This window comes from Elgaria multicarinata, chromosome 11, assembly GCF_023053635.1.
Source record: "Elgaria multicarinata webbii isolate HBS135686 ecotype San Diego chromosome 11, rElgMul1.1.pri, whole genome shotgun sequence".
In the NCBI taxonomy this organism is placed as follows: Eukaryota; Metazoa; Chordata; class Lepidosauria; order Squamata; family Anguidae; genus Elgaria; species Elgaria multicarinata.
Window position 1 is genome coordinate 3924985 of NC_086181.1, and position 15766 is coordinate 3940750.

General features: G+C 40.4%; 1 protein-coding gene across 2 annotated transcripts in view; it reads left to right on the plus strand.

The window, feature by feature from the left end:
* The window catches only part of CDC27 (cell division cycle 27), a 36365-nt gene extending 20632 nt beyond the window's left edge, over positions 1-15733 (plus strand). The window contains exons 8-19 of one of the 2 annotated variants that reach the window (XM_063137981.1): positions 299-413; positions 2446-2561; positions 2803-2902; positions 4830-5037; positions 5764-5936; positions 7323-7475; positions 7731-7939; positions 9055-9172; positions 9282-9410; positions 10291-10365; positions 12044-12224; positions 14428-15733. In XM_063137981.1, coding sequence (XP_062994051.1) covers positions 299-413; positions 2446-2561; positions 2803-2902; positions 4830-5037; positions 5764-5936; positions 7323-7475; positions 7731-7939; positions 9055-9172; positions 9282-9410; positions 10291-10365; positions 12044-12224; positions 14428-14510 — 1660 coding nt within the window. In that variant the 3' untranslated portion in view covers positions 14511-15733. The remainder of the gene's footprint in view (positions 1-298; positions 414-2445; positions 2562-2802; positions 2903-4829; positions 5038-5763; positions 5937-7322; positions 7476-7730; positions 7940-9054; positions 9173-9281; positions 9411-10290; positions 10366-12043; positions 12225-14427) is intronic. The other variant, XM_063137982.1, reaches the window with a different exon arrangement.
* Positions 15734-15766: the final 33 nt, after the last annotated feature.

The following is a 15766-nucleotide window of genomic DNA, read 5'->3' on the forward strand; positions in this document are numbered from 1 at the left end:
CAGAACAGCAATGGCTGATGGGATACTAGTGGGAGGACTGAGGGGGGGGAGAAGGTGGGGGATGTGTCAATCAAAAACACTGTTAGTTAATAGTCAACTTGACGTTTGCTTTAATCCACACGACGGTTGATTATAATGTCTTGTGGGGAGTACCCCTTCGATAATCAACTGTGGAGTTGACTATTATCCACCATTGACTATTGTCCAAACAACGCAGCCAGATTCTCTCTTCTCCTGCCCCATCCTCTTTCTTTGAGGGCACATCCATGTTTTGAAATGATTTTATATGTTTTCTCAGCTTTGGAATCTTGCCATTAGAAACCCCTAGCCCCGGAGATGGATCCTATTTACAAAATTGCACAAATTCTTCTTCCGTAATTGATGTGCCACCTCCAGGAGCCCCTTCCAAGAAGGTACCTTGCATTCAAGGGTGTGCATGTGAGATTGAAGGCAAGGAAATATAAAATTCTGGATAATAGTTCTAAAAGGTTGCAAATAGTAAACTTCAACTTTGTTAAAACAACTTGATGGATATTCAGTTTTTGTGTATTTGTTCTCCAATCCTTTCACAGTGAAATACTCTAGAGAGAAGTGGCAAACACTTGTTGCTTGATTATCTATGATCAAAGAGCTCTTGCAGAAAATAGCTTTGAGGACTGCTAAATTTGCAAATATTTCTTTATTTGTGTTAATTTTGAAGACTGAGCTGCAATTTCAATCTTAAGTGAAATTTAAGATGTTATCTTTTAAAAATAAACATTTGCAATCTTTTCTATTAAAGCTACTACTATTGACTTTTATTTAGTTTAACTAGTAAGGTAGTGAAATCCAGAACCAGGGGTGTTCAAAACACCAGTTAGTTTGCTTGGGAAGGGACAGGTTTGGTTTTCCCTGTGTTTGGTTTTCCCAAGTTCCTTTCCTAGAATTCTACCATTCATAAAACCCAAATAAATTTTGGAGAAAGCCAGGAGGAAGCTTGACAATCACTATGTAGAACTCAAGTTACACCATTCCTGCCCAGAGGATTCAGGCCTGGTTTATGTATGCAGGGAATGAGGTGATACAATCCTGAGGTTTAAGAGTGGACTCTACTTCAGGTTGCAGGGGAGTGGTGTGATTTTTTAATGCTCCCCCAAGTAAAAAGCTTTCATTAAGAAAGAAAAAAATCCAAGTGCATTGAAGAGGGAGGTTATATCCCAGCCTGCACCCTGCTGTGTTTGTCTTCTGGCTGATGAGTGACAGTTGTTTTTATGTAAGGAAGCCTTTGAAAAACGATATAATCTTTTCTAACACCTTGGGACTCTACTAGCTCGCTCTCTTGCAGGTCTAGATCAGACCTCTCTCTAGACCAGATGGGCAGGAGGGTGGAGACAGATATCAGAGTAGTAGGGATGAGAAAGGGAAAGTTTTAACTCAGCAGAAAAATACACAAGAAGTCATTCTGTTGTAATGCAAGAAAGACTTTATTAAATAAGCAAGATTGGGGGAGGAGAGGGAGATAGTTTAAGCCAAGAATGGGGAAATGCGGCCCTGCAGATGTTGATGGACTGCAACTCCCATCAGCCCCCACCATTGGCTATGCTGGCTAGAGCTGATGGTAGTTGTAGTCCAACAACATCTACAGGGCCACATGTTCCCCAACCCTCGTTTTAATTGTAAGTTCTTCTTTATATTTATAAAATACCTTTCCTATTCTCAGAATTTCCATTTTGTCTTTTGGAATGATTAAAATGACGTGAAAGATGAAGCCTTTTGGTCTGGTTTCTGGTATATAAATTATTACCTCTAAATTACATAGATTGTTGTGGATGCACTTTGTGATGTTAACAGACAGTTAAAACCAGCATCATATGTTCATTCACTACCTTCCCATCCCTTAAGGGTAGATACAAGTGCATGTATGTTCCCAAAATAGTGCACAATCTACATGTATGCTAATAAAGTAGATTAATTGGAATTAGATTGTTTTGTCTCTTGATTTAGAGATAAGGCATGTAATCTACCAGTTAAGAATCCTAAAATCCTATTGAAACTATCACAGTGCAGGATTGTGCCCAGTTGCCTTGATCTACTGAATGTAAAGCAGAACTGGATTGTCACACATCGCTTTGCAGTACTGGGTTTGCCTATGGTGCTTTTATATTGTATCATGTTTTTATATTGTTGTTTTATACTTTGAATGGTTTTAATTTTTGTGAATAAATAAGAAAAGGGCCACTTCCAGCAACCTGATGGCATTGCATTTGCCTGTGGGTTAATCATGCAGTAATTTGAATGCTATTTTCTGTTGATCGTGCAACTCTCTTGATAACACAATAAATTGCTTAATTATAAATATGTTTAGCAGATACCCCTACCCCATTGCCTTTATAAGTAGCAAGCAGTAATATCTGTGATAGTTAATAATGCATCAGACCTGTAACAATGTTATATATTTTTATATAGACTGTCACCAGAATAAGCCAAGCTGGAACAAAGTCTGTTTTCTCACAAAGCGGCAATAGCCGGGAAGTAACGCCAATCCTTGTTGCACAAACGCAAAGTTCAGGCCCACAGACAAGGTATAAAATGATGCTCTTGGCCTGGTTCATAATTTTCCCTCCTACTTCCACGTATACATTTTCCCTTCATAGTCTTCTCGGATTATTATCATTCTCCCTGCGCTTCTAGTGCAGAAGTAGAGGTGCACTAGTGGGAAGTAGAGGTGGTGGGATAGGCACTGCACTCCCCCTTCCTACCCCCAAATTCCAGAAGGAGCAGTTGACAGTTGCATTCAGTTTTGAATTTTCTCTCTTTCTTTAGTACAACACCTCAGGTTTTGAGCCCCACCATTGCTGCACCACCTAATGTGCTGCCTCGAAGAAGTTCACGCCTGTTCTCTAGTGATAGTTCTACGACAAAGGTAAATGGGAATTCTGCTGCTACTCTTGATGATCAAATAGCAGCTGAAAATGAGTTCTGTCTACCTGTAGTATTTGCTAGGAAATGAACAAGAGCCAGAATGGGAAGCAAAAAAGTTTAATGGGAATATATATGTAATTAAAATGGTACAAACAAATGTATTATAGCAGAAGCTTTTTGGACTGGAGTAGAGTTCATTCAGGTGTTCATGTCATAATACATTTGCTCATCTTTAAGGTACTACAAGATTCCACATTGGGTTTTGATTCAAAACAGACTTTAAATTGTAATGGCAGCATTAGGGATAAAGCTTAACTTCTTAAGTTGTGAAGTTGATAGAGGTTTCTTACACATGTGCAAACACACTCCTTATTTATATACCACTTTTAAAGGTTCTACAGCAGCCTTCCTCAACCTGGGGTGCTCCAGATGTGTTGGACTGCATCTCCCAGAATGCCCCAGCGAGCTGGCTGGGGCATTCTGGGAGTTGTAGTCCAACACATCTGGAGCGCCCCAGGTTGAGAAAGGCTGTTCTACAGCCATCTGAAGGTGGTGTACATATTTTTATTTTTAAAAAACTCATAAATCAACAATCCAATCCAAAACCAATAACAAGCAAATGTCTGGCGTTTTGTGCTGTGCCAGTTGTTTCACCATCTATGACTAAAGCTGCCTCTCCCTTTGTTTTGAATTTTAACCTGCCTTATTTTCTGATGGAGGACAATAGATAACTTCTTGAAAATGTGCAGTAAAGCCATACTTGCAAACAGTGGGCAGAATGCAACACTGTGCTTTTTTCTTCTCCAGTACTTTTCTGCTTCACCAATTCTGTTGTACAATTGCTGTCATCGGTTGTGCTGCATCGAATTAACATTTCTGGGGCAACCTGAAATGAGCAGAAGTACTAATTTCTGGAAGGAGGCAGGTTGGTGGAGTTCACATAAGGGAACTTTGCTGACCTGCCTTCTTCCAGAAATGAACTTTTCCGTTTGTTTCAGATCTTTTTCTAGGAAGAGCTAAATCTCCCTTGCGTAAGTGGTGTGTCCTGCTTCTGCAACAGAATCAGTGGGACCCACCGCTTGTGGAAGGGAATCAGTGGGACAGAAGAGGATTTCTGGGGTTGGAGGGCCCTGTTGGATCTGCCCCTTCTGCAAACAAGTCTGCTTTCTGCCAGTATCCCTAAACTCATGGATTTTGAACCATCATCCAGAGCCACCCATCTCCTTTACAAAATGCTTTCTGTGCTTTTCTGACCAGCTCATGTGAGGTGAGACCTGCTTGGTATACAGAACTGAACTTAAAAGAGCAGCTTCAGTGTAGTTTTCCTCATCGGAAGCACTAGCGATATGTTAACCTATTATGCGCATCATGCATTCCTTTGGTTACCTAGTTAATACTGCTATAGAAAGTGTGTTTGGTACTTTTTATTCAATAATATTTACTATATAAACTACAGACTAGTCCAAAGCCATGGTACTTAAATTGCAACTAAGACACTTCTAAATATCTGTATGCCTGAGATACACAGAGAGAGAGAGATTAGCTTGATGCCTGCTCTCTGATTCTTGCACATGGCATTGTGGATTGATTGATTGGTAGTGAGCAGGCAGGTCACTCAAAGCTGGAAGGCTTTGTTTTATCATCGGGTGTTGGAATGGTTCTGGTTCTGATTCCAGAAAAATGTCTTTGGAACAGGGGTGAGGAACCTTTTTCCTTTGAAGGGCTGTTCACTCACAGGAAAGTCAATCAGGTCAGACCCACCTCACATAAAACTGTGCTGAGGGCTGCATGAAATTAGTCGGAAGGCTGCAGGTTCCCCCTCCCAGCCATAGAGTTCCTCTAAATTTATTTCTTTGAATGTTATGCTTTGCTGGCTCTTTTGGATTGCAGGCTAAGAGTTCTTTAAAATGTTTGTTCTTCTCTCATAGGAGAATAGTAAAAAGTTAAAAATGAAGTTTCCGCCCAAAATTGCAAACCGAAAGACAAAGTGTAAAACCAATAAGGGTGGGATCACACAGCCAAACATAAATGAAAGTTTGGAAATCACCAAACTTGACTCGTCCATCATTTCAGAAGGAAAGATTGCCTCTGTAACACCGCAAATCCAGGCATTCACATTACAGAAAGCAGCAGCAGGTGTGTGAAGTGTTCCTAAGAATTCATTTAAAGTAATTTAGTTTAGGCCATCTGAAAGGCTATTGGGTCAAGAATAAGGGAAAAAACAAGAAATTATAGAAAATCTGAATTGGGATCAAGCTAAGATGCAGTGCGTTGTTGTTGTTGCATTTTTATCCCGCCCTTTAACCAAAAAGGCTCCCAAGTTGGCTTACCAAGATATTTCTTAAGACAGTCCCTCCCCATAGGCGTACAGTCTAAAAAAAATGACACAAAAAGGAAAGGGATTGGGAGGGAGGAAGTAAAATTTAGGCACTAAATCCACCCCTCTTTTTTAAAAAAACAACACTCCTTTTCTTTCTGGCCCCGTTAGGATGATGCTCAAGTTCTTAATACTTTCATTAGGAAAGAAAATTCTACAATAGTGGGGAAGTAATCAAGAATGATTTTCCTTGTTCCCTTGTTGCAGTTTTGGCAGACACATGAAATAATCCAGAGGGTGTTTGCTTGTCATGTGTAGTTTGGGCTCAAAGTGTGGATTTGAACCGTTATCTCCCCATTCCCGGTCAGCATTTTATTGAATAGTAGACCATATTGGCATTCTATTTATTTTATAATTTAAAAAGACGTCTTGAGTTCTCATTTTGGCTTCTTGAGGGAGCTCCAGAAGGCTCACATGTGCCTTCGAGGCAGGTACTTTCTTAACCACCATTGTTTGCTTGTGTATTTATTGCATTTTTCTCCTAGAAGGTTTGATGAGCCTTCTTCGTGATATGGGGAAAGGGTATTTAGCCTTGTGTTCTTACAACTGTAAAGAAGCAATTCATATACTGAGTCATTTGCCTTCTCACCACTACAATACGGGCTGGGTATTGTGCCATATTGGAAGAGCTTACTTTGAACTTGCAGAATATATGCAGGTAAGCATAGCATAGAATGGTTTTTATTCTATGCTGCATGACTGTGTCAGTGTGTTTTACAAAAACTGTCCCCTAAATACATAGGTTTTATTACTTTCCCACCTCTTATGTGCAAGGCCAGCTCCAGGTTTAAAGGGACCATGGTATAGTGCCCTCTATGACCACCAGGAGGCTTAACCAGCAATGGTACTCTGAGCAGTGCTGGGCAGTTGACACTGATAACTGCCAGGTGGCCACCATTTTAAATATTCCATAATGTACCTAATGTAGTGTCACTACAAGATGTTGTGGGAAACTTAGAGTGACCGGCAAGGCCCCCCCAGAGCAGGTGTCAGTACTGAGCCCCAGCACTTGCTCTGCCTGTAGCTCGAGTGAATACAAAGTTCTGATCTAGCTAAGGCGATGAAAAAGCAGTATATTGTGCCCATGTATATAGGATGAATAGACTGAACTCTTATCTGGTGCTGTTCGGCTGAGATTGGCTACAGATTACCCAAGAGATGGAAGAAATAACTACTTTGGCCTTTGGGGTGATTGAGCATTCTTAGGCTGCAGTCCTATACACACTTACCCATTGAACTCCATGGAACTTCCTTCCCAGTAGACGTGTGTGGGATTGCACTGTTGTTGTACTAAAGGTAGCATGAAGTTCTTGTTACCTCCACCACTGGATGTTTCTGGCAACTCCACTTTTTGCCCCACCAATCCCATGTGATCAGTCCATCTGTGCTCAATGCTTCTACCAGCTTCCTTTTAAAATAACAATACCATTCTATGGTATCTGTTTGCAAGTAGGGTAAGATACTGTTCTTCCTTCTTTCGAAATATATTTCCTCCATTTCTTCACTTTCCACTATCTGTATTTAGAAAAAATGTTTTACTTTGTATTCATTTTATTTCTTGGTTCCAAAGGTGTGGTGGGAGTTACCGTTACAAATGTAACGTGTTAATTCCTTGTAGTTCTAGTCATTGAAAACTTCATAGAAGTCATTGAATGTAATAAACCTGGCTAAACGCTCCCTTTTTTAAAAAAACAACAACAACTACCATAAACAAGCAGTTCTATGGGCATAGAGGGGAATGGAGTTGAGAGTTGTTACTCAGCACTTACGTCACAAACAGAAGCCAATAGAAGACTGCCAAAGTTGCACAAACCCCACTGCATATAGAAAAACAGCAAATGCCTTTCAGAGGGGACGGATCTCACTTTGCCAAAATTAAAGTTTTGAGCAGTCAGAACAAATGACATCTGTGCATCAGAAGCAAAACTCTTATGGGAAACTACGACTGGACTGTGTGCTCGTTTATTGTGCCCAATACTGATCATGCAGAAATAATGTTTAAAACTTACATTGCTGAAATGCCACTTCTTGATTCAACTCGTAGGCTGAGAGGATATTCTCTGAAGTAAGAAGGATTGAAAACTACAGAGTGGAAGGAATGGAAATCTACTCAACAACACTATGGCATCTACAGAAAGATGTGGCTCTTTCAGTCCTTTCAAAAGACTTAACAGATATGGATAAAAATTCACCAGAGGTATCATTTTGGCCATTTTGGTGTGGGTTTGGTGTAGGGATGGATTACAAAATTCAGCCTCTGATTCACTCTTGGGTGTGGAAAAACACTATTGAAATTATTGTTGTTTTTGTTGTCTGCGAAGGTCTTGCCATGTACTTGAGCATTTAAGTAGCCTAGACTTTTTGCATACTCTCCTCTCCCTTACTACACCACCACCTCATAAAAAGGTAGACAAATACTATGGTATGTCTTTTACCTTTTTCTTTTTTCCAGGCATGGTGTGCTGCAGGAAATTGCTTCAGTTTGCAACGGGAACATGACATTGCCATCAAGTTCTTCCAGAGAGCTATTCAAGTTGATCCAAATTATGCTTATGCCTATACTCTCCTAGGGCATGAATTTGTGCTGACAGAGGAACTTGAAAAGGCATTAGCCTGCTTTAGGAATGCAATTAGAATGAATCCTAGGCACTATAATGCTTGGTAAGAAATATTTCCAATTGGTAAAAACGGGTGAGGGCAGCAGGGAGTGGAGGGCCCCCAAAATGTGTCAGTTGTCCTATTGCCTCTGATACATGCTTCAGAAGTCTACCTGCAGTCCCTTTGGAATCTCTTTTTGTCTTTAACTTCTCCACCTCTGATTTCAGTCCAGTTGACACATCTGCAATGGTATGGCTGCTTCTGAAGACATCTACAACATACTAAGGGTTCAATGCCACTGCCAGGAATACATGAAGAGTTTATCGTGTCACTGCCCTGGTTTACATATTTTCTAAATGTTTAAGGTCAAAGCATTAAACAAACAGCTTGAACAATAAAACAAGAACAATGGTAAAAACAATTGGCAATAAAACCACAGTATATATTAAAACTGAACATTCTTAAACAATCTTGATCTATACCTGAGCAAAAGGTCTTTACCAAGCTTTAGAAATGCAAAAGGCTTGCATTATAAAATCTCTAACTTTACCTACCCACTTTGGTAAGGATGCTGATGTAGGTACATTCTACATCTTATGACAGAGTGACCCCTAAGATCTATTCTGCGTTGAAGCATGGACCCCTTACCAGGTTGAAGCTGTTCTCCACATTAGGCGGGCTGTTGCACATATGTATGAATCAGGCAATCAGTATCTCACATAGCCAGTATGGGTCACTTTATGTCTTAGACTTATACAAGGTATTCTTGGTATATGCGGGTGTATTTGAACCAAAACGTGATGCAGGAACCTAGAAAGGCTTAGCTTCAAAACAGAAGGGAATAAAAGCTGGTTGAGCTTTTATGTTATATTTTATATTATGGTTTTATACTGTTGTTTTATACTTGGAATGTTTTTAATTTTTGTGAACCGCCCAGAGAGCTCCGGCTATTGGGCAGTATAGAAATGTAATTAATAAAATAAATAAATAAATAAATAAATAAGGGTATTCATATTTTTGTATAGATATTATCAGACTTCTTAAATCATTTTCATTGTATCCTTGTTGCTCAAAATCAACTACTGAACTAATTTTGTCAACACCCTCAGCCAATAGAAAGTGTGAGTGTTAGTACTGTAAATGGTTTGTGCCTGACAATCTTGTTTTAAAATTGCTAGGTATGGTTTGGGAATGATTTACTACAAACAAGAGAAATTCAGCCTTGCAGAAATGCATTTCCAGAAGGCACTTCATATCAACCCTCAGAGCTCTGTCTTATTGTGCCACATTGGAGTTGTAAGTAAATCACACTCAATCTATTCCTGTCCTATAACATGGACACTGGCAAATGTAAACATGGGTAAGCTCAGTCACTTTTATCTGTATATCTTCCATTGTTTTGCAGGTTCAGCATGCCTTGAAGAAATCTGAAAAGGCTTTGGATACTCTGAACAAAGCCATTAATATTGATCCCAAGAACCCCCTCTGCAAATTCCATAGGGCCTCAGTATTATTTGCAAACGAGAAGTACAAGGTGAGTAATGAACTATGGAACTTGAACAAGTTCTTCTGAGTTTCTGGAACAGCAGCTTTTTTTTCCTTTCAAAAAGCCTGGATATACTATGCACATCCATTGAAGACCGTTACAAAAAAAGATGTAGAAAAATCCTAAACTTGGTCCACTGAATTCAGTGGGATTCACCCTCTAATAAGTATGCTTAGATTCTGTGTAACCTTAGATTCTGATGGTGGTGCTGGACTATATCTTTATTTGCTTACCTCATCATCGAAGCCATTGCTTTATCTAAAGGAGGACTAATACTTTATCTAAAGGTTTCTTCTCCTGTGCCATTTGCTTAATGTAGGTTTTCATGGCGGTGCATTGCTCCTAGTTTGGGGAAAGGGGAGTACTAGTGTAGGGATACTGAATAAAAAGTGTACTTTCATTTGGGGTATTTTTAATTCTTACCCTTAAAATACATTAGGACTGGAAAAATATTTTGCCTTCTGTGCTGGCATTAAATTCTTTAGGAACCTAGCTGACCAGGTGCCTGAAACATCCAGCTGTGTATTGTTAGAGTTATGCCAACTGCCTTCTGCCTGTTATCCATCTGTATTTCTTGAGCTTCTTTACATCCCATCTCCTGATTTAGGGAGTGGGGGGGTTGGATGTGTCTTCCTTTTCTGTTGATTACCTATGAGTTTCCTCTGTTCCTTCACCCTCATTTATATGTATCAAATTTCTAAGTACCCGATAGACGAAAACTCATAGGAAATGTATTTGTCAAAGGAATGACTAGAATTGTAGGAATGAAAATGAAACAGATCTCCTTGTGTCAAAGATGCCCATTATCTCTGATATAAATTTTATATGGCCCCCAAAATACTTCATTATTTCTTTTTCTTCTTTTTAGTATGCTTTGCAAGAACTTGAAGAACTGAAGCAGATTGTTCCCAAAGAATCTCTTGTTTACTTCTTGATAGGAAAGGTAACAACTACCTTGAGAATTGCCATCTGAATTGTAGCTGTAAGCAGGGTTCCCTTTTATTTCCTGATTCGTAGAAAAGGAGGAAATTGTTGGTGGTGATGGGACAGGCTTTGGTACACAGTCTTGCGCAGCAATCTCTGCTTCAAAATTGGGAGGAAGGCTGGGTCGTTTGGTAATAGAGCTCCTTGGCCGTGCAGGCTGAAGTGGCATGCCTCCCTCCCCACCAGCTTTTCTTGTTCTGGAGCAAGCTAGGCAGGTGGGATGGGTGGCAGTGGGGGAGTTGCTTGGTCACCGCTGCACCAAAGGAAAGGATAGTGAGGGGTTAGCTGGGAGAGGAGCGGGCAATTACAATTTTTCAGTTGGCATCTACATAAAAAACGAGCAGGGAAGGCCCTAGGATTAATTGTGCCCTGGGTGAGGGGTGTCTTTGGTGCCGCCCTCTCCCACTGGTCAGTTGGCAGAGCCACCCAGGGAATTTCTGGGACCTGGTGCAGGTGTGATGTTAGGAGCCCTGCTGCTGCCCCCTACAAGGACCCATTCATAGGTGTACAAAGCTGGGGCCACGTGCGGAATTTATTGCATGCATGGACTACAGTATATCTGAGAATTCTTGCCTGCAGCTCCTCCTTTCCTTGGGGTCTAGCAGAATGATAGATGTGCTTCATTTTTTCTTGCATGGGGATAACGGAAACAGGGATTGGGTTGTACTTCTCCTGAGTGCCGCCTCCAAATTCCAGACCCCTTCTGACAGAGCTTCTTTCTGCTTACCGGAGCTTAGTCTCACAGGTCTTCTGCTTGCGGTCTCCTGCTGGTCTTTTCTACTACTCACCGGGGAAGGATTCCTTCCTTAAGGCCTGGCCTCAAGCCTGGTGATATGAAGGCCTAGGAAAAAATGGGGGGGGGGAATCAGGGGGGAAATAAGTTCCCCCCAAGAACTGTTTTTGTGGGGTTCCCCCCCCCAAAATTGATGGCTTTGGATTATGAAATATTTTCTTTCAGAATTTAAGACAAGGCATTAACAATATGTTACCAAGCCTTTACTCCCTCCCCCACAAATGATTTCTAAAAACGATGTTTCTAAAAACGAAGACTAGTGATGTACATAATGAAGCCATGGGGGAGTGGGGGGAAATGTTTGTAAGATTCTCAGCATAGTTATTTCTTCCATTTCTTATGAAGATTCTTGATTCAGTATCACATGTTTAGTTTTTTAACGGTTTTTAATGCTTTATGTGTGTATGTTCTGTGTTTTAGAATTTTAAATTTTGTATACTCGTTTTTATCTTAATTTTAGAATTTCTGTAAACTGCCCAGAGAGCCCTGGCTATGGGGGCAGTATATAAGTGTAATAAATAATAAAAAAGTACTTCCTTTTATCTGTCCTGAATCACACCAATCAGCTTCATGGGAGATGACCCCAGGTTCTAGTATTATGGGAGAGGGAGAAAAATGTCTGCCTGTCCACGTTCTCCACACCATGCATAGGGGAGTGCAACCCCACCCCAAACAAGTTGAATACTGCCAGCCTGTGCAGATGATCAGCCGCCCACAAATAGCACCTCTGTCTTACTTACATAGAGCTTTGAATATTCTTATTTGACAGGGGCAAACAAATGTGCTGCAAAAGTGTAATTTAATAATCCACAGGAGTTGGCATTTGGTTTGGTGTTTTGGCTAGGTATATAAAAAGTTGGGACAGACCCATCTTGCACTGATGAACTTTTCCTGGGCAATGGACTTGGATCCCAAAGGAGCCAACAACCAGATCAAAGAGGCCATTGATAAGCGGTACCTACCTGACGATGAAGAGCCCGTAACACAAGAGGAGCAGATCAGTGAATGTTGCCCATATGAATCAGGTTGGTCTTTTATCAGTGTGTGCTTTCCTTGAGGTAAATAGTGAGTTTCCCTGTTTTGATAACCTTGAAACCATTGAAACTGTAGTAGTATTAGACCTCAGCATGGTTGCAGTTTTATGCAGTATTGATTCTAGTTTTCCATCTTAGAATTGTGTAGCTTTCTCAGAATTCTGAAAATGTTATTTTTCAGTTTCTTATTCTTGCTAGCTCTCATTGACCCTGTTCCGATGGCATTCTAAGCCATGGTGGTTAAGCATTTTGAGCTAAACACTGTGGCTTAGCGTGTTGTGTGTGAACCATTCCTAACCATGGTGGCTGCATAACCACTGTTTAAACACACTGGGCCTGTTCAGACAACACGCTAAACTATGGTTGGGCTACTAACCCTTTTGCAACAAATGGTTAGTGTGTTTAAACCGTGGTTATGTAACCACCATGTTTAGGAATGGTTCACATGAAATGCTAAGTCATGGGTCATATGACACACTAAGCCATAATGTTTAGCTCAAAATGCTTAACCACTGTGGCTTAGCGTGTTGTCTGAAAGGGGTCTATCACTAACCCTTTACTGCAAAGGGTTAGTGGCCTAACAATGGCTTAGCATGTTGTCTGAACAGGCCCAGGATTGGAAATTGATACTTCTAAAAAATACGTGAACATTTTGAACTGTAGGCTTAAAATAAAGGAGGAAGCTTGGGTTTCAAGGGGAGTGTGTGGGCATGCTGGCATTCTCTATATGTCAGCTGTGGGACAGATATAATCTGTTTCCTTGCATTCCTTAGCCCTGCTGTCCCTACCATCCTTCTCTCTGCCACCACGTTGTTGTTGTTGTTGTTGTTATTTCTTACCCGCACCTCCCTCTGGATCGAGGCGGGGTACAACACAAGTACAAAACACCATAAAATACGTATAATTGATTAAAAACAAATAAAGCAGAGATGGGGAATGTGTGGCCCTCCAGCTGTTGTTGGATTGCAACTCCCACCGGCCAACTGCAGTCTGTATAGGCTATAATGAAAGATGGTGACCATTGTAGTCCACCAACGTCTGGGGAGCCACACATTCCCCATCCCTGATCTAAAACAAATTTGTAGTTAAAATGTTTTATATGCAAACTCTAACTATGACAGAAATTTAGACTTTTGGCTCCTGAAGCGGCCTGGCCTTCGCTTTATATGAGCCAGGCAAATGTGGTTTCAGCAGCAGAACTTGTCTCAAGTGTCAGAGGATCTCATAAAAAGAATATCCTCTAAGGTATTCACATAGTGCTTATACTTCATCACTGACTAATTAATGCTCAGCCCTACCACCACCACCAGGTAGCGATAGCTTCCATATCTTCTATAAATTATTGAGTCCTAGCATTTCTGACTTTAAAAATTTAAGCAAACTCTGATCATCTAGAAGGCCCAACGGTTGTAGAAGAGAAACTTCAGTTGTTTGGCCTTCTTTCTTGTTGTAGTATAGTGGCTAATTTATTTATTTTTTATTATTACATTTATATACCGCCCCATAGCTGAAGCTCTCTGGGCTGTTTACAAAAGTTAAAAACAGTGAAAAGATTAAGCTTTGAATTGGAAAGTCCAGATTTAAATCTTGCTTCTCTAATATGGTGGAGTATGTAGAGTTTTGGAATAGGATTAGAAAGACCCAAGTTCAAATATTTACTCAGCCATGAAGCTCACTGGGTGAATCCTGTATAAGTCACTGTCTCTATTGATGAAGCTTAACCCTACACCACAGGGTTGTTGTAAAGATAAATAGAGGGGAGAAGCATGTCCATCCTTGAAAGAAAGGTAGGGGGTATAAATGTAATAATAATAATAATAATAATTAAAGAAATGAACTACATTGCTGCTGCCATCATCACAAACCTGACTGAAAGTTTTATTGGTGGGACAGGTCCAGGTCATGCCCACATAGACCGCTGAGGATATGGGAGCTGAATTACAGTCAGCTCCCTCAGGTAGGATCAGTGCAGGCTGCTGACATCTGTGTAGAGGAGAATTGTATGGTACTGTTGAACTTTGCAAGGAGAGGAAATGGTGGCAAAGGAAAAACAGGGTAACAAATTGAATTGGCACAATCTGCAAAGATGCTGTTAAGGGTCTGTGATAGAGTAGTCTGCCCCGACAATTTGTGAAATGTGCAGATATTCTGGAGAATGCTTACTCACTTTGTTGTGTATTTCTTTCCTCTAAAGCTGGCACAGACGAGTCCCAGGCCAGCAGCATGACTGATGCAGATGACACACAGCTCCATGCAGTAGAAAGTGACGAATTTTAACCCCAAAAGCTTGGGTGTGTAATTGACTGATACTGTTGGATTCTTCCCTTCCCATCCTGCCACAGAGCCAGCACTGTTCTAATGCTCTGCCAACACCCCAGGTGCATCATTCATCAGATTTTAATTGGCACAGAATTAATGGCAATGCCTTTTGGGTTATTATTTGAGCCTGAATCTGACTCTTTCATCTTTGTAAACATGATTATTTGAGGAGGAAAGACTTTTTTAACGTCCTTTTTGTTGACAAACCTATCATGGAAGAATGATTTGCTATATGGGAGCTGGGAGATGTGGTGAAGCAATTTGTTGCTCTTTCCCCTGAAATGTGTCTTAGTTTTTGGCTTTTTCATCTCCAGTTATGGAATTCCTCCATTTCCACATTCTTCAGAGACAATTGTGGAAATACAAGACCGGAATGTGTTAAAAGACATTTCTGAATATTATTAGAGTGTAACTTAAATGGCAGAGAATGTAAATTACCTTAAAAACAATTCTCCTGTGAACACGTTACAGAACATATAAAGCCAGTGTCCCTGCTTTTAGATTTGTCAACCTGCCAGGATAAAGACTTCCATAGGATACTTTAGAATTCCGCCCAGGAATTAACTTCTCCAAACTAACTTCCGAAGCATCAGTTGTTGGTATTTGTAGACAACTCAAGTCAATAACATGATGTTGGTTGCTTGTCAAGGGCTCCTTGTAATTGCACCTGACAGTTGAGAAAGTCAAAATGCTATTGCAGTTGTAAACTCCTAGCAAAGATAAGTGTATGTAGACTTGCAGTGTTGAAAGGATGCAATGAAATAAATCCACAAAAACAGAAAATGCCAAGAAGACAATGGAAGCCTTAATCCAATCAAAACCTTACAATGGTGGTGCATCCCATATCTGTTTGCAGCAGTATCCCCTTCAAAACTATTTTGTAAAGTGTTGTCTGAATGAACAGATGCAAAAAAAATTGTGCAATTATCTGTCTCCTTTTTTTTTTTTATCCTGTAAGTTTGAGTACTTCCTCTATGATGTCTTGTAGGAATTTAGACCCCAGGAGTCTATTTCTGTGAGGAAGGATGCTAGGCTGTGTTAAAGAAGCCAAAAATATCCTCCTTTGTAGCACTCCTGCAACAAAGGTTGATTGGCCTTTGTGCAGTGACCATCAAGAAAGTGTATGATAACCTTACAGTTTTAAAGAGCAAATTATGCACAATAAAATGGTTTAAATTTCACAAAAATGTATTGTAATCAGTTTCCACGTCTTT